The sequence below is a fragment of the Ambystoma mexicanum genome, chromosome 7q, assembly GCF_040938575.1.
Source record: "Ambystoma mexicanum isolate Mex_15411 chromosome 7q, UKY_AmexF1_1, whole genome shotgun sequence".
Lineage (NCBI taxonomy): Eukaryota > Metazoa > Chordata > Amphibia > Caudata > Ambystomatidae > Ambystoma > Ambystoma mexicanum.
In genome coordinates, this window is record NC_090941.1 from 608,686,418 (window position 1) to 608,708,391 (window position 21,974).

At 45.1% G+C, this 21,974-nt stretch overlaps 1 protein-coding gene across 3 annotated transcripts in view; it reads left to right on the top strand.

Annotated features, from left to right (window-relative positions):
* SPART (spartin) overlaps positions 1-21,974 on the top strand; it is a 574,761-nt gene that overhangs the window by 425,669 nt on the left and 127,118 nt on the right. For all 3 annotated transcript variants that reach the window (XM_069639231.1, XM_069639230.1, XM_069639229.1), the window contains exons 6-7: positions 20,301-20,459; positions 20,568-20,658. In XM_069639231.1, coding sequence (XP_069495332.1) covers positions 20,301-20,459; positions 20,568-20,658 — 250 coding nt within the window. The remainder of the gene's footprint in view (positions 1-20,300; positions 20,460-20,567; positions 20,659-21,974) is intronic.

The window sequence follows — 21,974 nt, forward strand, 5'->3', positions numbered from 1 at the left end:
GTATTGGGACGAAAGGGGTTGGGGAAGTTCGTCTTCATCATTTGTGATGTTGAATCTAAAATGTAATAAAGACATTTCAACAACAAAAGAACCTGCGAGGGGTGTGGAAGACACATACGGTGGAATACTATTGACTTTAGTAGTGTGGTTTGCGATTTATACACAGATCTCCTCCCCATTTTTGAGGCAATTTTGAATTGAAATACAATTTGATAATCCTGCACGGAAAAAAGAGAACTACTCTAGAGAAAAGTGATGCACAGTTTGATGCAGTAAAATCTGGAAATTTGAAATCCTTCTGGCAAATAGTTTTGGCTGGCTCTGTTGCCAACCAGCCACTGCTTGACATGCATTACTGAAAAAGATCATTTTACTGAATTATATGCATAGAATATATCCGGTTTTTCTCCATTAAATGTAGAACGCATAGTGTGGTATCTAAACGAAGCGGATGGAAAAGCCCTGAAATTCACACAGAGCGAGATTGAAATATAGCTATACTCACCCTTTCCACGCGCTGGAACGGGTGGTAACGGCCCTGGGCCAAAGCAAGGGCCTTTAACGACGGTTCCCAGTGCCGTTACCACCTGTTACAGCCTGTGGAATGGGTGATTATTTCTATTGGCGCCCCGGGTTGCTAAGAGCAAAGTATTTTGTTTGAATGAATGGAACGCATCGGAGCGTCCCGTTCATTCAAACAAAATACTCACTAAAGATGGCCGTCGTGGATTAGGAAGAAGAGTGCTTCATACAGGGCCCCCCTTCCATTTCCATGGCAACCAGAGGGAACAGCAGGAGGTGGCAACATTGGACACCACCGGCGCAGTAATCAGGTAAGTGGGGATAGGGGGATTATAAATAAGAAGGGAAGGGAGGGTGGTGGGTGGAGATGGGGGGGCGGGGGAAGCTGGCATCAGGTTGCTCAGGAACGCAGGCTTGGATCATTAGATTCAGCCTGCGATCCGAGCAATCTGATATGTTGCTCCCCACAGCATGGCTGCTAATTGCAGTTAAGCCACAAAAATCTGGAATGGCACAAGGACCAAATTGTGTACTGATTGCGTTAGTAAAAGATCAAATACAGTAATAGGCCCCTTGTCTAACAACTGTCTTGAATGGCATTTGTGCCTTGGGAAAAGCCTCTCTCCATCTTGGAACTCAGTGGAGATTTCTCTGATTTACAAAGAGGGCAGAAAAGACAATTACCGACTAATTTCCCTGCTTGATACTATAGGTTCAAACTGCAATGACATTTGTATTTATTGTGAACTTGATGGTTTTATGCTTTATTACAAAATAAAGTATTTTGACTGACTGAATATAGGTAAAGTTTTTGGGAAGGTAATACTAGCACGCTTAGAGTAGATGGAAGAAACGTTATCTCACATTTACAGGCAGGCTATCAAAAAGGCCTGAGCACGATACACCATAGTTTCATGTTATATGTCTAATACAAAAATATGTGGTTAAAAAAAAAAAGTCTATTCAAAGATTTAAAAATAGCATTCGACAGGGTCCCGTGCTCCAAACTCAGGCTCTCCTTGAAGAGTCAAAACATTCCACATTCTCTACAATCTGCGTTTTTTTGTTGCATACCAATAATCTGCCACTGTTTGATGGGGGCTTTGTGGAGAAATCACAAAGGATTTTAATGTACAAAAAGGAGTATGACAAGGGTGTGTGCTTTCCCCGGTCATGTTCTTTTTGTACATCAACAAAATTGTCTTCAAACTTCCATCTCTTCCCACAGACGTTCCGATGCTTAATTCAGAACACATCCCAATATTATTAATTGCAGATGATGCAGAACTAATCTCGAAAATAATAAATGGCAAGCAAAAGCAACTTGATTGATTGGCAGGTGTGCTCTGAAAAAGTGCTGGTTCTGAATATCGCTTAAACAAAATCCAAGACCTGGTCTGCAAATAGAGAAGGTTGGAAAAGTACATTTGAATGTGAAAGAAGTAATCTTGGCATCCGCTTCCTCAGGAATGGGAAATGGTCCCCTCACTTAGCGAAATATTTGCACATTAAGGCGATCAGAGAAATGTGCCAAACACCTTTCGGGAACCAGTCAGTGGGCCGTACTCTCGAAGTCTCTAGGTAGCATCCTATGGTGCTGAGATATCTGCTACTTCAACAGCTCCTCAATGCAATCACAGAGAATTGCTCCCTAAAACACGTGCTATTTATACCTAAATTGTTCCCAATCTAAGAGTGCATTTAGAAATCAACTGGAAAGTTACTAAAATTGAAGCTGCTACTTCATTGGCTTCGAATTTGGGCATAACCGAGCTCGTGAAAATTAAAAATGCACTAATTTAGGTGGTAGATTTGCCAAATGGCAAACTGTTGCCATGGGTAAACCACATAAAGACAACAAGCTCAGCATTGTGTAGAGAACATTTGTGGATTAGTCCCCACCTAATTATCAATTCTTTGAAAAGAATAAAATAAGTGAGAAATCTGAGGGCGTTCTCACATTTAACCCGCTTAAGACCCCCCCGGCCCCCTCAGGTAACCAAGAGAAGGGTAAACCTGCCGGATTCTTCTCAAAAGTGTGGCTACGAAGGGGAACTACTGGGATGGAGGGTATTTGAAGAAATGAAGTGGGATGCTTTGAGAAACCTGAAGGTGTCTCCCTAGGTAGTCCCAGGGGATCTGCCATCCAAGTGGCAAGGACACGGCCATCGCTATTAGATCCAGTTCATGGGGGTGGACCATTGAGGGAGGATCACCTGGATGGGGGGGTCCTTGGGAGTGGGAGTGGGACACGATGGGCGAGGCGCTGTATCCCCCTTCTCTCAACACCTTTTCCCCATCCTACCATGTAGAATATTCCAAAACACTGCCCTCCTTTTTCCACACGAACACTTTCGCACACACAGAAGACAACGACTAAAGCCAGAGATGTTTACCTGACATGTCTGAATACAAGGATCAGGCAAAGTCAGGCAATTAACCAGAATCACACCAACCTGATGGCCCTTTCCCTTCCCACATGGATAAAAGGTGGAACACAGGGCGAGCAAGGTAATACACACAACGTGAGACCTAACTCAGCACGGCAATTCAAAAGGAGAAGAAAGACGGCGCAGACAAGCGGGTGACAAGGAGAGAGTCGCCCTTGCCCTTTCCAAGCAAGGTCTGTGAAACCTCCGTAGAAGGAATAATTAGTCTGCGACCAATAGCCAGCGTGTGTTGCAGCAGATGTCAATGGTACACGTGACCCTCGCTCGCTGATTCCTAACGCTGGGGAAAGACGCTTGTCTCTGTGGTACCAACCTTGACTCCGAGAGTGAAAGCGAAGCGGTTCATCACAGCTGGTGAGTCGAGGGTAGTGTTGATAAGAAACTAACAGTGTTGAACGAAAAATAGCCAACGATTAATTTGAACTTCGAAAGGCAAAAAGATACTATTGATGAAAGGGGCGTGAACAACCAGCAACAGAGGAGTCCGGCACCACATGGGTGCTCATGCAGGAAACTGAGTGATTAACTGATGGTAGAAACTACCGTAACCAGAAAGCCTTGGGAAAAGGCGAGAAGAGGTCAAAGTGGTCATACAGGGGTCTTGTAAAATCCTCTGTACCGTAGAAAGTATTTGACCAACAGATGATTGATTAACTGAGGGAATAGAATCCTTCTTGGTGAAATGAGCGCATGAACAGTGTGTTATGAAGGTTGGCAAGAGTGAACCAAATTGAGGGCAATTCACACTGCATTGTTTGAAAAAAACATTAACATTCATGAACGCAAGTATTGCAAGACAAGGGGAAGTGAAGTGCCCCCCCTTGTCATTTGGGGTTCGAGCGCGGTCGAGGGAGATCCAGGGGTGGAAAATCATCTACCAAAGTTCACTGACAAAGGAACTATTTGGTTTGTTGAACACGTCTTGTGAGGGGTCTGCGCCCAGAAGAGGGGGACGCAGGGCTGAAGCCATCACCCAAAGTATTTGTGGTACAGAACTTTGTGTTTGTTTAGAACATCAGGCCTCGAAGGCAAGAGACTTTTATTGAAAGGAGACTTAACAATCAAAGAACCTGATAGCTGATACAAACGGTTTGCTTGTGCTGGGAAGGCTCGAGCGGGTGCAGTGCTCCAACGTCCCACCTTGTGCCGTGCTAAAAACATGGAGAAGGGAAACCTCAAGTCAATCAAATCCTGACTTATTATTTGTGAACACCTTTTTTCTTTTTTTGAAAATCCTATCCCACATCCTTTCTGTAATCAGTTGTAAGGAATTGGCAACAGGTTTTCTTTAGTATAGGCATTTGATGGACGAAGCTTGTTCCCATATTAGATTTAGGTTAGGTGGTTTTCCACCCTGCACTTACAGTTTAATAAACACCCTTGAACTGTGATCACTTGTGACTGTATTTACTGTTATCACCTTTGTTCCTTACAATGCCAGAAGATGGGATCTGCCATCCCCCTTTTCCTAATCCTGATCTATCCTACCTCCCCTCTACTGTCATAGGATATCACACATGTCCTAACCTACCCCAATATCTTCTGTTGAACACTCACACTCGGAGGAAAGCAAGAGAATGTAACACCTTTTTCAGACTATAACCCAGACTTATCATCCTGTCCCTCTAATTCCATAAACTACTGTGAGAACCAATATTTTCCTTCCCTGTTAACCTCATTTACTGTGGGTACTTATCCTAACAATACCCCTAGACCAGAGACATGGTATCCCCCTTCCTTGACTGTGACCTACCCACCCCCACCCAGCCTTCATAGAAAGTATTAAGACACACAATCTTCTTTTTTGCAAGTATCACTCAAGTACTGTGACGAAGAAGTGGAAATCAAGAGGTGTACACTTTCCCTATGAGAAACACCACTATGGTACTGGGACAAAGAAGATGCAGATAGAGGCACATCAATATCTTCATAGGCCATGTCCCACTAACAAGGCCAGGCAGGGTCAGGCAAATGAAATCAACCATGCCCACCTGCAGCCTATCAAGTCTAGAGTATAAAATGAACACTAGCAATCAGCAAAGAGAGTGAGTTGGGAGAAGAGCTGAGGAGCTGTGGCTGCCTAGGACCACCTGGAAGAAACGGGACGCAGAGACGCCAAGTGTCTGTGTGAGGAAGCATCCGGGAGAAGCGTGGTTAAAGACCTGTGTTTCCAGCAAAGAAGAGCAATCCAAAGAAGGGTGCCGGGAGGCGTGCTTATCCCTTGTTATAATAGTAAAAATGAAAGCGAGCAAGATACAATGTTGCAGCCCAAACACATAAAATCGGAGACGCGTCGGGTGAAATTGACAAATGGAATTACATGGATACAACTGTGTAAAGAAAGGAAGTGTCTGCAAAGTGGGGAGCTTTGTGCGGAAACTAAATGTGAGCGAAATAGAGATCTTAAAAAGGGGGAGCTGTGCGAGAAAGGAAGTGGGAGCAAAATCCCCAAAACTGATAGGAAAGTGTTAACAACAAAATGTGTTGGAAACACATTGGAGTGGCCACTAGCCGGGAGATTGATCACGGCTGGCCACAGAGACCACAGAATAAGCATCGGCATGGCCACCAGATGGGAGATTGATCCAGGCTGGCCACAGAGACCCCAGAATAAGCAATTGGGTGGCTACCATATGGGAGATTGATCCAGGCTGGCTGCAGAGCCCCCAGAATAAAAAGAGGGTGTTCTCGAAAGCATTGGGGTGGCCACCGGGTGGGAGATTAATCCAGGTTGGCCGCTGAGACCCCAGTATAAGGAAAAGAGAGCTCTATTAAGGATAAGGTACCTGGTTGCGCGACCTATAATGGGTGGACTATGCGCCACGACCATGGGAGCCCAATTGAAAGCAAGGAGCTGCATGATCTAAAGGGCTTCTGGGTTCCCGGAAAGAGGACCCGGAGAAGCCTAAAGAACTTACCAGGAAAAGGTACAGTGAAATTCATTTGCCAAGTTAACTTTTTGCCACGTACACATTGTGACAATTAAACCTTTCTTTGCCAAGTGAAACCTGAGATATGTGGAACTTTATAATCCTGAGTGCCTTAAACTTGGGGAAGGTGTTACGCTCACCTAGCTGCCACAGGGGCGTCGATCGGACCCGGACAGCTGCGGTCTCCACCAACGTGATGCGTAGTGCAGAGATGACAGACTGGACTGGCCCTCCTAATCTCGTCTGTTTGATCCGTAGAAGTATTCTCCTGCAAGTGGAGAGAGGAGTTTAGCCACCCGTGGATTCTAGCGATGGCACCCCGCTGTTCTCCCCACCAATAACCTCAGAAATTCCCTTTCAGTAATCTCACTTTATATTCTTGAAAGATGAGCTCTCCATCCTGCTTGGATTGCAGGGGCACGTAGATACCAGTTACTTCACTGGTTCGAAGGCGTTGGGAGAGTTCCGGATGAGTATTGACTCTGAGGTTCCTGACGAGGACCAGTAAGTATACAGTTCATAGAGTTCAATAGGTCCGATGTTCACTCTTGTCCCATTCCTATCTTATCTTGCAGCTAAATCCGAGAGAAGTTGATCTCATGGCAGCTGATGGCGTGCAGGTAAGAGCCTGTATTACCCGACGCTGTCCGGTAAAATGATGCTTGTATTTGACGTGTTGTTTTCTCTCCGTTTACAGGTGCGGCGTATGAGGATGTGGAGAGTCAAAGAATAATGCCTCCGGTGGTAATCGGGTAAGTCTATGGTGGTAAAAGAGATTGTATTTGTTGGCTCTCTCGGCTCACCTTGTTGTTTCTTTTTGTCCCCTAGGTGCCGGAGTTCGGCGAAGAAATAATGGAGGCAGCGCCGAATCGAAAGATGCTGTGAGGACTGGTGAGTATGGCACGGCGCTGCAGCTGGCGATGCGACGCATGCAGAAATAACTTTCTTCCAGGTTCGGAGACGTGATGGATCCGGAATCAGGTGAGGAACTGAATAATGTTTGTTTTCTAACCTTGCCTCTTCTTTCCTGTTCTTCTAGGAGCTCCGGATTCAAGACGGGCGTGGCTGGATGCTGACTTGCAGGCACGGTGAGCGTTACGCTGCTGAGTGCAGAATAACGCAAAGCGTGTGCTGCTGTTCGGGCGTGATTTAAATAGCCTCCAAAGTAGTCCCAGGTAAGAAGTTCCCCAGGACCACACCCGAGTAATAAATAGTCCCTGTAGTAAAATAGTCCCATCCAGGCCTCACGTTGGCTTGGATTCATTTGCAGCATGGTCTGCATGAGGTAAGTAATGTCTATGAGCCTGGCGCCTAAGGCAGACAGCCCCCAGCCGGGGCTGCTGGGGTTTTAATAAATATCTGGATGCCTGCTCCCGGGGCTGATGGGCTTGATCCGGATGTCCGGGGGTAGGCATCATGACAGTGGCTCCATTGTCACATTAACTTTACTTTGAACACTATTGAGTTGGCCAAATGCCATTCACCCTATTCTGTACAAGCATAGGTTTTGACACAGACAGTATTATTCTCTGGACTGACAGACTTAGACTTCCCTTAGTTTTCTTTCCGTTGGGGAACATTCCCATCTTAGAGTTAAGGCAAGTTGGGCATTACACCATCCTGACCATTGAGAATAAAGGTTTTCAAACTGTGTTTCTCTTGTCTTTGTCGTCTCTTGATACCATGCCTGTCTCACAATTACCATACCATGCTTACGGTCGTTTTTCACTAAACTAAGATTCAGCATTTTGCCATTGGTAACTGTATCCTGAATTTGAAAGGGGGGCTCATCTGTGATGTGCCCCCTTCTGCCCTTCCTCAAAAGAAACTACTATGCAAAAGTACATCCCATGAAGATGTCACATTTTGCTGTAACAATTTTCTTGGCAAAGCATGGCCAAAAAGAATGAAATATTTGGTTCTACATTCTTTCATCCCCAGTCATTTTTCCATTGACTTTTTTACTGAACCTTTTTAATGACAAGAATAATCTAAATCTTTTAAAACATATTTAGGGGGGTTCCCCCCAAGATCCTCCCTCTATTATTCACTCCCTATTCCCCACCTGAACTATGACAATATAAGAATTTGAATTGCATGTATAATGTTGTTATATTGGTTTTTAGGTGATTTATGTTTTGGTTGTATGGGTCCTCTTGAAGGGGACTGCCTTTTAGATACATGAATGTTGGATTCACTGTATGTTGTAATGCTTTGATGACAAACATGTCAAAATAAAGTGAACCTGAAATTAATATATGTTTTTCATTGGAATGTAATGTTTGCAATTATTATCTATGATATTCACACTATAATGTTCCATTTCTATGATTTATATTTCCGTACTGGTATTTTCATCACATTTAATGAAACTTCCAATCTGCACATATTATCCCATTGTGATCTAATATGTATATCTAGTGCTTCAAAGTACATGACTTGCATTCTAATACATGTCAAAATATCTATTGAGTTCTAAAATAACTTCCTGTTAAGTTTGCCTAAGAGTAAGGATTGTAATGAACTGACATGATCTACTCAGGAAAATATTTTGAATGCTATTACAATGAATGATGTCAAATTTCCATTAATTTGGCTACTGTTTACATGGAGATGCTCATGGATTTCCAATGCCTTAATAGGTGACCTAGACCTCTCTAGCTACAGAATCTTGCTGACTATTGGTGTACTTACTTTAGTGATCTTTGTCTGGGTGGTCAGTCACAGGAGTTGAATTGCTTTTGGGAGGATACGTCTGAAGTAGCCTTCCCTTTCTGTTTTGAACTTTTAGCTATTGAGATATTTAATGAAGTCTTCCAATCCCACAAATTCTCTGGCTGTGCCCTCACAGGCTGCTGACAACCTATTGTAGGAGGGGTCTGCAGACAATATTTGAAGGACTTTCAACCACAGCTCAAGTTTGAATTCAAGAAAATGATTTACTTTTGTCGTTGTTGCAGATACATAGATCGTATGGCTGTCATAAACAAGAGGAGATTTGTTTTGGGCAGCCTGCGTAATGATTTTAGTGATGTTGCAATAAGGGGATGAGTGTTCTGGGTCCAGTTTGACAAGAGCCATTGCTTGGCCAGAGTCTGTGCACATGTTGGATCTCTAGAGGGGGATTTTCAAGGGGCATTGTAATCCCAGACCGCATTAACTTCACTGTGTTGTTATAGTATGATTTTTGCGGCACTTCAACTAAGTGAATTTTGTCTGTTCTGGTCTTAGGCATATGTGCATCCCAGTTCTAGCTCGTATACTCTTGTTTGTAGGTTCTTTAGGCTTTCAATGCGGCCCCCAAGAATGGATATGCTGTCTTCTGCACCTGTCAGAGATTTCATTTCACTGCGCTATTCCTTAACCTCATCTTGAATTTTGTAGTTTCGCTGGTTTTGAGGACAGCGATTGCTTAATTGAGAGTAGCTCTGCCAGTATTGCGGTCACATCTTGCTGTGACTGGCTATTTATAACTTGATTTCTGATGTTTGTTAATCTGCTTAGAATCACATGCTGTGCATAGTCCAACATCCAGTGGTCACTGCAGAGTATTGCATCTTGTTTTTCAAAAGTCGAAAAGGGGACGTCGACATAGGCGTGCTGTAACACTATACCTATAGTGACGTGTACTCTACCCTTGGTCGATTTTGTTAATTATTGTTAACTCAGATCACCTCCAGCCCTCTTTCGACAGCCATTCCACATCCCTGCCAAGACCAGATCTTTGACGGACGGTGGTCCTATCGGCGCTGCCGACCACGTGGCCCAGCCACGCCAGACTACACAGTAGGGATAGTGGGGTTGGGGTGGACATTTCTGTCTCATACTAGAATGCCTTTCCCTTTCTTCCCCCTTTCCCCCGGGTCGTTATCACTGGTTACGTCCTCAGCTCTGGAGAGGACTCCTTTTAGATTGTGCCCAAATTGTAAAGGCAAATTTCTGTGGAAGGAGAAGCATAAGCAGTGTAACTGCTGCTTGCCCCTCGAGCACGACGAAGCTAGTTGCGTGGCCTGCAAGCTCCTTCGCCCGAAAACTCTGAAGGAGCGCAGAGTTAAAAGGTGGGCAGCCTACGGGATGTCAAAGGCTGATTCCTCGCCCGCTGCCACTGAGTGCGACGAGGGGGTTAGTGATGACTCGACCTGAATAACGGAGGTTGCTGACCCCCAAACAGAGCACTCTTGCTCTGTGGCGTCTGTCCCCGGCCCCGACATGCACGGCTCTGGCCCTGCTTTGGGGGATGTACACCCCGGCGACGCTGACGGACAATTACACTTCACAAAACACACAACCCCTGGCCATTCTTCAAGTAAATCGAAGAAGGCCTCTGCGCCAACAGGGATGCCGACACAGCCGGCCATCCCCACCGACCGTCAGGGTCGGCAGCCCTCCCCGCAGCCGCATTCGCGTCTAGCGACTGGGCAGTCGAATACAAAGGGCGATACCCCTAAAATATCATCCATCGAGACGCATCGCAAGAAAGCGTCGTTCGACGGCAAGGTTCCGGCTCTGCCGAAAACAACTCCTCATGATCAGCTCCCAGAGGGGAGGATGGTCGCAGAAAGCATCGCGGGGATAGTCTCCGAAGACTCCCAGGAACGGCGGGTGAAGGATTCACCGAAGCCTACTGAGAAGGTCAAGGAGACGGCGAGACCTAGCGAAGGCGCGACGGGAGCGCTGGAACCCTCCCCTAGGTTGACGGAGAGACCCAAAGACACTACTCCACCGTCTGGCCCACGGGACAGCTTCTCGGACGGTGACAGGGGATTTCCTTCACTTTGTGAGAGAGATCTCGACGCCTGGAGGCGGAGGAGCAAGCCTTTCCACCCCTAGACCGTTCTGGGTCCTCCCACTGGACCAAGGAGAGATTCGAGACCTGTATGAACAGGTTGAATAGGTTTGTGGCCATTTCTGAGCACATCCCACCGAAAAGACCAAGGTAGGTACCCCTCAAGACCCTCAAGCCAAATTCCCTAGACTTTTTGACCCCCAGGAAGAGGGACTGTATACATATGATCTCACTGAGGAGGACCCTCATGTTGAAACTCTGGATGATGATGAATTCATGGATACTAAGGACCTACAAGATCCTGTAGGGGGCTTTGAGGAAGACCCTGACATGTGTGACCCACAGCCATGGCAGTTCCCTGGGGCGTCAACTGACCCTGATGCATTAGATCTGGCCTCTCCACAGACTTCTCCTGTCAGAGAGGTTTCTCCTGTGGACGATCAGCCCACGTTTAATGCCATGCTACGCAAGGTGGCTGCACATTTTCAAATCAATACGGGAGAAACTACCACAGAGGTTGATTTTGTTGAAAAAATCATCAAAGAAAAACCACCTGCTAGCCAGGCCATCCCTCTCCTCGCCTCCATCAAGAGGCGCCTCATTCCCTCTTTGTCTACACCAGCCTTAGTCAGGGGTGTTAACCCTTGGATTGAGAAGCTCTTTAGCCCTTCACCCGCAGACCCTTTATACATTAGGGGTCATTCTATCCCAGATTCCCTGGTGGTGACCACCACAAGGAAAAGGGCGGGGTTCCTTTGTCCACCAGTGAAGCACCCCCTGATAAAGAGGGGAAAAAAACTCTATGCTCTCGGGAAGAGGATTACATCCTCAGCGGTATTTGCTACGCGCATTGCCAACAATACCACCCTGTTGGCTAGTTACGCTGATGCCCTGTGGGGCATGTTGCGTGAAGGCCTACAGGAAGTCCCTGAACCTCTTCGCACCCGTCTTTTGGCCACTGTTACAGAAGCCGCTCAAGTGAACTAGAGCATCATTAAAAATACCTTAGATGCTGCAGAAACGGCTCGCCGTTCCTTAGTCCAGGGCATACTCCTTAAAAGGGATGCATGGCTTAGGAACTCAGGGTTCATGCCAGAGACACAGGCATCCCTCATTAACAAACCCCTGGAGGACTCCAACTTGTTTGGAAAGGCGGTTGACGATGCACTGGAAACTGCAAAGAAGGAGCATGAGACTTTAAAAACCCTGGACCAGATCACGAGACCCCCCAATAAGCGCGGATATGGAAATAGGCGCTTTTTCGTGCTCAACGACAAGCTCAGCAACAGTATACTTCAGCCAGCAACTGGTCCTCCCCTCAAGGAACCAACACAATGCGTACACTCACAGAGGCCAACGTCGTGGCAAAGGAAGGGGTTGGGCCCTACTCTTAGAGGCTCCCCGGCCACCGCCACTAAATGACCCAATAATTCGGGTCCCCTCCCATGCATCCCCGGTCGGGGGCCGGTTAACATGTTTTCTCCAGGCATGGCATGGGAGGGGATTATCAAAGACCGTCGGGTACTGTCAACAATAGCCCATGGTTACTGCATTGAGTTCAGCCGGTCCCCGACATTCAGACCTCCAAAGCGAAGACGTCTCACCCCAGAACACCTTCTCATCCTTCTTCAGGAAGTGGAATCGCTGCTGCAAAAAGGAGCCATAGAGGTTGTGCCTCTATCACAGGTAAAGGAGGGTATTTATTCAGTGTACTTCCTTGTACCCAAAAAGGATCTAACCATGCACCCTATATTAGATCTACGTCCAGCGAACAAACTTTTAAAACCTCAACTCAAAAATTTTGTATGGTGACTCTGCAGGAAGTAATCCCCCTGCTCACACAGGGGGTTTACATGGCAACATTGGACATGAAAGATGCATACTTTCAAATGTCAACATTGCCAGCGCACAGGAAATACCTCAGGTTCATGATAGAAGGCTAGCACTATCAGTTCAAAGTGCTACCCTTCGGCATAGCCTCAGCGCCAAGGGTATTCACGAAGGTACTGTCAGTGGCAGCTCCACATCTGCGCAGGTTGTCCATTCCAGTTTATCCTTACCTCGAAGACTGGCTCATAACAGGGGATTCTTAGATTCTTATGAAACATGCTTCTCAAATACCCAAAAGACTACAGACCTCTTGTTCCACATGGGCTTCTCCATCAACAAGAGGAAGTCCAGTCTAGACCCCAGACAAGTCAAGCAATTTCTAGGGGCTCTAATTCGAACAAGGGACGGCCTCGTCTTCCCCTCCAACGAGTGGGTCCAAAACATGCTGTTTCAGATCCCTCAATATGTAGCCGGTCGAGAGGTGACGGTACTCAAAGCCATGCGATTGCTAGGAATGATGGCGTCATGTATTTATTTGGTTGCTCATGCGCGACTGCGCATGCGCCCAATGCAAGAGTGGCTCAACAGCCAGTGGTGTCAGGCCAGCGGACCATGGGACGATCTAGTGGTTGTCTCGCAAGCCAAGGTTCTCTTGCTGCGGTGGTGGTCGAGGGAGAACTTTGTGATGGGGAAAACCTTCACCACCCCCGCAGTGGAAGCGGCTCTAACCACAGACTCATCCCCCACAGGATGAGGGGCTCACCTGTCCCATCAGACTGCTCACAGAGTTTGGACTCCAAGTGTGGCGTCCAAACACATAAACCTACTGGAATTGTTGGCGGTCTTCAAAGCACTGAAGGACTTCCAGACATGTCGGGGTTAAGGTTTGGGGTAAGGGATGGCTCTTCCTGTTCCCAAAAAGACGTTAAATAGGGAAAAACTACATTTCCCAGTATGCTTTGGTAGTGTGTAGCTTGGAGGTTTTCACACGGCACTCCAGCTTGGCTTAATGAGGAACTGCTTAAAGTCCGCCGCCGCCCGTGCCTCAGTGCAGGTAATTACAGTTTATCAGCACGGGCGGCGGCAGCTGAGGACGCAAGCAGATGAGACTGCGTTGGGACGCCGAAGGACTGTGAAGCTTCTCCCCGGCCGCGATGGTGATTTACAGCATTATATGCAGGAAGGAGAAGGAGCTGGGGCAGCGGCAGTGAAACAGCTTTACCCTTCGTGTTGGGCATCAGACTTCGGGTTCCGGGTGTCCTCGTGAGGCATCCAGACGGCCAGTTAAGTGTATTACTTCATTGGCATTGTTTATGAAGCATGTGTTCATTTGGCTGCTTATTTTGTTTCACAAAAATTGCTCAGAGCATTGGAGAAAACACGCCACTAATCTAAGAACTGACAAACATTACACCTGACTCATTATGCATTTACAGGGAGAGAATCATCTCTAGTTCATTTGATTTTGGGAACATTACATAGTGTCCCACAGCAAGAGGGCACGTGTTTTGTGTATTTGTTGTGACTCATTGTCGCTTCACTGTGCCCCGTGGGCCATGAGTCTTGTGTCTTCATGCAAGGGACATCCCTTTTGTTTGTGCCATTACGCTTGTTTGCAAACTTCTATGTACAAAGTGGAATATTCCACCATTTGCTTCAGTATTGTGTCATGCCTAAGTATTTAACCCCATGTTCTTTGTCTGGAAAGTGGTCTCTATATGACCAGTAATAAGGATATGCTATGCTAGGTACTCTACTGTTTATTATCTTTGTATGCAGGAGGTTTATTTCAGGTTTTAGGAGGCCAGCTTAGGTGTTCAGGATTTAGAGTATCGGTATAGGAGTATTGACCTACACAGTAGCGATTATCATGTACTTGCTTGTTATGTTTTACCCTTCTTTCCTTTGTCATTCCACCCCCTTTCCCTAACTCCGCCTTCCCCCCATTGGCTGCCACGTGGCTTCCTGTGTTATTCATATTCAGGCGCCCGTGCCAACCACGGTGGGAGGGTCGATCTATTCGGCTTCTGTGGTTCGGGAGAGGGGGTCAAGTCCCCTATCCTCCCTTTGTGAGTTTGACAAGACACACCTACAAGCAAAGACAGTGCTGATTCTCACAGACAACACCACAGCCATGTACTACCTGAATAAGCAGGGGGGCACTCACTCTCCAGGACTGTCCAAGTTGTCCCAGAACATCTGGAAGTGGGCTCTCAAGCACATGTTCCTGTTATCACAACATGTACCAGGGAAACTCAATCTTCTGGCAGACGGACTCAGCAGAGACTTCCCTCTACCCGCAGAGTACGAATGGCAATTACATGAAGACATCGTCTCCAACTTTTTTGCAGAATGGGGCTTCCCAGAGATCGACCTGTTCGCAACTCTGGAGAACACCCAATGCCAAGATTACACCTCCAGGTACCCCAGAACCGCTCCAAGGGAAACGGCCTCTGGATAACATGGTCAGGGAAACTTGTCTACGCTTTTCCCCCCCGACTCACCTTCTCAACAAGATTGTGCACAAGATGCACCAGGAACCAGTTACCATGATTCTGGTGGCGCCCATGTGGCCCCGCCAACCCTGGTTTTGCTCATCTGATGGAGATGTCACTGTCTACTCCAGTGAAACTGCCCTGCCCGTACAATATGTTGTCACAGGACAGGGGCCGAACGCTGCATCCATGCCCGCAGACCCTGAACTTAGCAGCCTGGCTCCTGAGGTCATAGAATTTGGACATTTGCAGCTCCCTCAGAGATGCATGGACATTCTCAGGGAGGCTAGGAAACCGAACACTTGTTACTGCTACTCTAGTAAGTGGAAACGGTTCGTCATTTGGTGTAACTCAAGGAGCATCAACCCTGTTCACTGCTCTCCCACACATATTGTTTTATACCTGACTCACTTGCTGGACTCAGGTTTAGTCTTTAATTCTATTAAAGTTCACCTAGCTGCACTCTCCTCCTACACTACGTCACAACATAAGGTGTCATGGTGGAAGGTTCCAGTTATTAAAGCCTTCATGGAGGGAGTGAAGAGCATTCACCCTCCTATATCTAACCCAGCTCCCGGATGGGATATGAACGTCGTGTTAAGCAGGCTAATGGGCTCCCCCTTCGGGCCCATGCATAAAGTGAGCTTTAAGGATCTCACTCTTAAGACTGCTTTCTTGATAGCTATCACCTCCATTAGGAGAGTTAGTGAACTACAACCGCTCTCTATCTTAGATCCCTTTGTAACAGTTCACAAAGATAAGGTGGTTCTACGCACACACCCTAGGTTTGTACCGAAATTCATTTAGAAGTTTCATGTCAACCAGTCTATAGAACTACCAACGTTCTTTCAAAACCCTTCAAACTTGGGGGAGAAGAGCCTGCACACACTTGATGTGCGCAGGGCGGTCATGTTTTATATGGAAAGAACTCGTCCACTAAGTAAGACTAATCAGTTCTTTGTCTCAGTGGCGGCAGGAAGACAAGGAGATGCAGTTTCCAAATCCACTAGCTCTAGATGGATTGTCCAGTGCATCACTCTCTGCTACACTCTTGCTAAGAGAGAACTGCCCTTCAAGCCTAGAGCACATTCTACTCTAGGCACCGGGGCATCCATAGCATTCATTGCAAATGTTCCCCTTGAGTCCATTTGCAAAGCGCCAACCTGGAGTTCTCTACACACCTTTACAAAACACTATTCTAGATCTGATTCCCAGGTGGGACAAACAGTACTAAGACATCTTTTCTCTACTGTTCCTTCTCACAACCAACCTCCAACTCTGGCTACTGCTTGCTAGTCTATGCACAGCTGTGATTCTAAGCAGATTAACAAACATTAGAAGACATGTATTACTTACCCTAAAAGCATTTCTGATGGTTGTATCTGCTTAGATTCACATGTGCCCACCCTTTCCTCCCCGCTCGGATGGAAGGAACATAGACGTTTATTACTTTCTCTCTTTTCTGTACTCACGTTAGTCATAAGGCTCCCTAATGGCAGAAAAAATACAAACAGGTGGACCTCGATGCGTGAGGGATTTTCGGTACACTACGCGTCACTATAGGGATAGTGTTACAGACACGCCTATGTCGACGTTCCCTTTTCGTCTTTCGAAAAACAAGATGCAATACTCCGCAGTGACCACTGGATGTCGTACTATGTACAGCATGTGAATCTAAGCAGATACAACCATCAGAAATGCTTCTACGGTAAGTAATGCATGTCGTTCAACTTGACTGCAATGTTGAGATCAGTCTATAGCAGGCTTGCTTGCTTTGCAGTTTCCACGACAGTTCCTTGCAAGAATGTGCTCTATTATTGTGCATAGTAGCAGTGTTGAGATATGCGTTGGAGGGAGATAGATATTCCAGCTGTGAAGCGGTCTGCCGTGCATCTGTAGTATACTACTCTCACTGGACCTTGGGACTCGCATAAAATAGATAACATTGCCCCTGCCTGTTAAAACTCGTGGAAATTGTGACTGGTATGTGTCAAGTTACAGGGGACTGGTACATCGAACATCCAAGGAAATGGACTTGTAATATGTCTTTTTCAAAGTACCAAATCCCAAAGCAATTGTCCTTTGGGCTCACATCATTGCATTTTGTATAATGCAAGAGGCTACCTAAGGGTCACAATTCCAACTCAGAGGATCTAATTCAGGGACAGTATTTGTGTTTGAATGAGAGTGGCTACTCCAGCATGCTTGACAAAAGGTGATAATCTGGTGAACTGGAGCAGCGTACCAACTTCCTTGTTTACACCATTACACCTGAATTTCTCCATAGTGGCACTCTGTGGGTGAAGTGCTTCACATGATGAGGGTTCTGAAGCAACACATGTTCTCGCAGCATTCATGCTCTTTTATCGGGCTCTTCTATGCAGTATGCTGATCCCTGACTTTCAGCTGCAGGACTCGCTGATAAGGTGTGCCACCCCACCGGCGAATTCAAAGGCAAATAATCAATGGGGCACCAAATGTAGCGACAGCAGGGTCTCCCGGAACATTGTCCTCTGTCACAGGTCTGGAATAGACGTCAGGACCACCACAGTACTAAGTGTGTATCCATTCAGCCAGCCATGTTAGTGGCGTGACTGGCTCTGCAACATGAGTTGAGGAGCCTGTCATTCCCCCTTACAGGCATGGAACAGCAATCAACGTTTTCTGTAGTCCGCCCATCTTTGCCCACTTCTCGACACCATTTAAATCCAGTACAATAAATTAATGGCATCATTAGGCCTATCAAAAGGCAGTCCTCAATTAAGCAGCCATTTTGTTGGTGATTAGCCACGCCTGTCTGACAACTACTGAGATATAAGAACGTTCAAAATAACAGCCATTTCTACCTAGACGTGTGACAGGCCATTTCCTTGCATCAAGTGTGGCATACATGAGGAAACGCTGCACATCATAGGAACGATACAGTGGAGGATGCATGGGATGCACCTAGAAAGACTTGTTTACAGGCGCTTTATAAATGACCTATCATATCATATAGCTAATTTACCATGCAAGGACAGAGAATTAAATGTTATATTATAAATTAGATTTAATGGAGGATACATGGAATAGCTGATTTGTAATGCAAGGACAGGATTGATGTTGCCCCCCAATGCCTCAATATTTGTAAATCATTATCCTAAGACACATTTAATTTTTATGGCACAATTAAAGAAATGATGAAAATAAGTACCACGTTTAAGAGATATGAAAAATGTATCTGGAGCAGAACTACAGATAATTATACTTTGGTCAGCCAATAACTTAAAGCAGTAAAAAGGAGCAACACATCTGATTCAATTTAGCATCATTAGAATAACATATAAAAAACTAAAGGTACATCTTTTATACAGGGTGAGGAAGATCAAATTTGAGTAATTAATTCGCTGATGAGTAAAACGTTGATAAATATATTGCGTTGTGAATGAATTGTTGAAATTATACTGTCTGTAATATACAGAGAAAGACTTCAAAACAGTTCAAACCAAAATGCAAAATGCAAACTACTCTTTTATTCAGGTGTACATAGGCTCAGTGCTGCTAAGATATACTGGAATCTAGAAGGCTTGCTAGATCATTGCTAGAGCTGGTAGATTGTGAGACTGTAGAGCCCCTCGTATTAATAAGGTGTTTGCCGGCTTTTCCCATAATCTCTCTAGGAGAACACATATACACCAAGACAAACAATTAATGTGATATTTGGCTGGTGCTCCTATTTCACTCCTCCTGCAAGAAGCTCTGTTGATTCTCAAGGATGAAAATCTTAGTGTGTCAAGAATGTTCTTGTGGATTTCATAGGCAGCAGGCACTCTCATGCATCAGTCAAGGATCAAAGGATGAGAGACAAGCCCAGAAGCAATTTGAAAAAAAAGTACAATGTTGGGCAAATAATAAAGGTTTAGTGAGATTCAACTAAATACTCGGAGTCAATTCAAGGGTCATGGCTAGCTAAACATGCTAACTCAGCTAAAAGTCCAAGATTCAGGATAAGTTCTCCCAAGTATGGGCTCAGGATAGGTTCCTTTCCCTGGCTGCGATTGGAGCAAAGTCTTTGCCAAACTCTCTAGATTCTTGTGGATTTCAGTTTTTTTTGTCAGGTTTCCCAACCTCTAGCTTTAGGATCTTCTGCACTGTTCTTCTCTCCTGTCTTGGGATCTGCCTTGTTATTTTCAAACTTCGGCTTAAGGGTTACCCCAACCCCTCTTCTTTTCAATAGTCCCAACAGCCTTAAGACTGATAAAAGGTTGGCAAGATGAGTTGGTGTCCAGCTATATTAAACCTCTACATCGTTTGGGTTATCCATGCAAGTAGCCACAGGCCTTTTCAGACATTCTCTACACTCTTCTGCTCATTAATCGCTCTCCCTTCCCTAGCTCCCTCAAGTTCTCTGGTTGTCCACCAAAGTCCTTTTAATTTGGTGAATTGTTCCCTTACCCACCACCTCTGCTTATCTGTTTTGCACTTCCTTTCTCAACTCTTACACCTCTCTGACCACTAAACACGCGCATTTACCTTTCTCGGCATCCTTCTCTTCTCCAGCCCAGAGTTTCTCCTGGATTTCCTCCTCACCCTATTTCACCCGGAGTGTACTTGCCTTCTGTATTCCTCCAACTCTCATCAATTGTTCCACCCACTTGTATACTCTGTTTCCTTAGCTTTTTTTTATCCATAACTCCTCAGTTGGAATCTCCCCTTCAACCCTCAGCTCATTAACACCAGCTCTCTCTCTGTCTTTCTCTCTAGAACACCATTGTGTGTCCATCTAACACCTTTTGCTCTTGTCCTCTCTTGAACACCCTTTGACTCTCATGCACTTTTGAGGGCCCTGCAGCAGCTCCTCAACCCTTCATCCTTCTGGGATTAATATATTGATTACTATTAAATGTGGTAATAACAACTATCATAACATCACTTAGAAATGGGAGAGAAACGGCATGCAGCTTTATCCAAAAACGTGCTATTGCTATTATTATCATTATTATTATTATTATTCGATAGCCCCACCGAAGTCCGAAATTGCGCAACCTTGTAAACCTTTCATATTGTTTTGAAGTTTTAATTGTGTTTTCTTAGGGTTCTCCTTGCTTTCATTTTCTTGCTTACATGAGAGATGTCTTTAGACGCCTTGCACTTCGATGTAATTTCATAAAAAATGAGGCAAGGATATAACAAAAATAAAATGCATTGTACTCTAGGAACTTCTTTATTGTGAACAGTCATGTAACATTTGAATCTTAAGCTTCATGTATAAGCTTCATGTAATATTTTAACATTTGTTATTGGACAGTTGATGGTGTATGTGCAGTAGCAAGCTGTGTTGGCAAAGAGTTAGCACCACATGTGAAAAAGCATGGAAGCAAACTTATTCCAGATTCTTTAAAGAAAGACAAAGATGGAAAATCTTCTCTGGATGGGGCCTTGGTGGTTGCAGCAAGTGGTGTTCAAGGTAACATGACTATGTATTTTGTGCCTATTTAAAGTGTTAGTTAATTGATCAAAACCAAATGTTAAATAGCATGGATTTTGTAAAACCTACATTGCTTTGCCTCTGCAGGTTTTGCTACAGTCTGGCAGGGTTTGGAATGTGCAGCAAAGAACATTACTAAAAGTGTAGCATCAGAAACCGTGCAGACAGTTCGACACAAGTAAGCTTTATTTTTGTTAATTTTGGCATTTTGTATATTAATACAATATATTTATTAAGCCGTTTTAACCTGAAATGGGAAACGCATATCTTATGATCTAATACATTTACCATTTCTGGTCTCAAGACCCAACAATGACCGTATCAATGGAGACTGCTCCATTTAAATTTTGCCCCAACTGATTGACACCTATAACATGTGTAACCACTGCCTTCCCATGTAAAGACTGTCAAAAGTGGAAATCGAAAACCTTAAAGAGCAGTCAACAACAGCAATAATGGGCAGGGTATGCCATTAGAGTCTGCGATGAAACGATCAATTTAGGCTTCTAAAAAAAAGGGAACACACAAAGCCGTCTCAGCGGGCTTCTGAAGTGCCCCCGAAAGTATGTCCTAGGAGCCACACGGCACGCACAAAACACGTGCACTGACAGCAATTAAATCCCTGTCGAAGAGTACCAAGCCCACCCTGAAGTCCGGCACAGAGGCCTGTGAAGGCTCAGAAATGTGAGGCAGACAACTTTTGGATGATTTCTCAAGTACACATTTCAATAAATGCCTCACTATCCCTACTCTGACGAGGATTTCCCTGCCTATCATAAACTAAAGGAAACACTTTAACAAAGGATATTGGGCCCTCACACTTATACATAAAATACACAAGAAATATATGGCAATTCACAACATCAGCAACTGCATTTATGATGTATTCAGTCTTTCTTTATAACCTGGGTGAACTCCCCTTCCCCAGGTTTTAGGTTTAATTCAGTTCCAATGTTGAACAAACAAAAAAGGAAATCCGGGTTTGCAACAAAGTTCCAACACAGTTTGTGGCTCCTTCACTTTGTCAAAAGAAAGTTCTGTCAAATCAATGTTCAACCAAAATAACAATTCTTCTTCTTCTTTGAATAATAATTTCCACTTCATCAAATAGCACCAATGATATTCATAGCCAGTGTTAAAGAAACACAGCTCTTCTTGTCAAGGAATAAAGAAGCACCGCTTCTTGTCAGCTCTCTTCTTTATAACACCATAAATGACAGTTTATAGCTTTGTCAGTATGACTTCTAAGCACCTTTACTTCCACCTGGCTAACTCTCACCCCAGGTTCACTTATACAAAAATTCACCATGCGGGCCTACTCGCCTGCCCTGTAGTGTTCCACTCTCTGCTGTGCTTTCGTAGTCTTAAATCTACTGACAACCAAAGGTTTTTACCACAGCTTCTGCAGTTTAAAATCTTGTAACTTTTGAAAAAGACAGTGTTCACATTTAGTGTTCCTCAACACCTTCATGTAGCCAAGGCACTCTTCTTCTG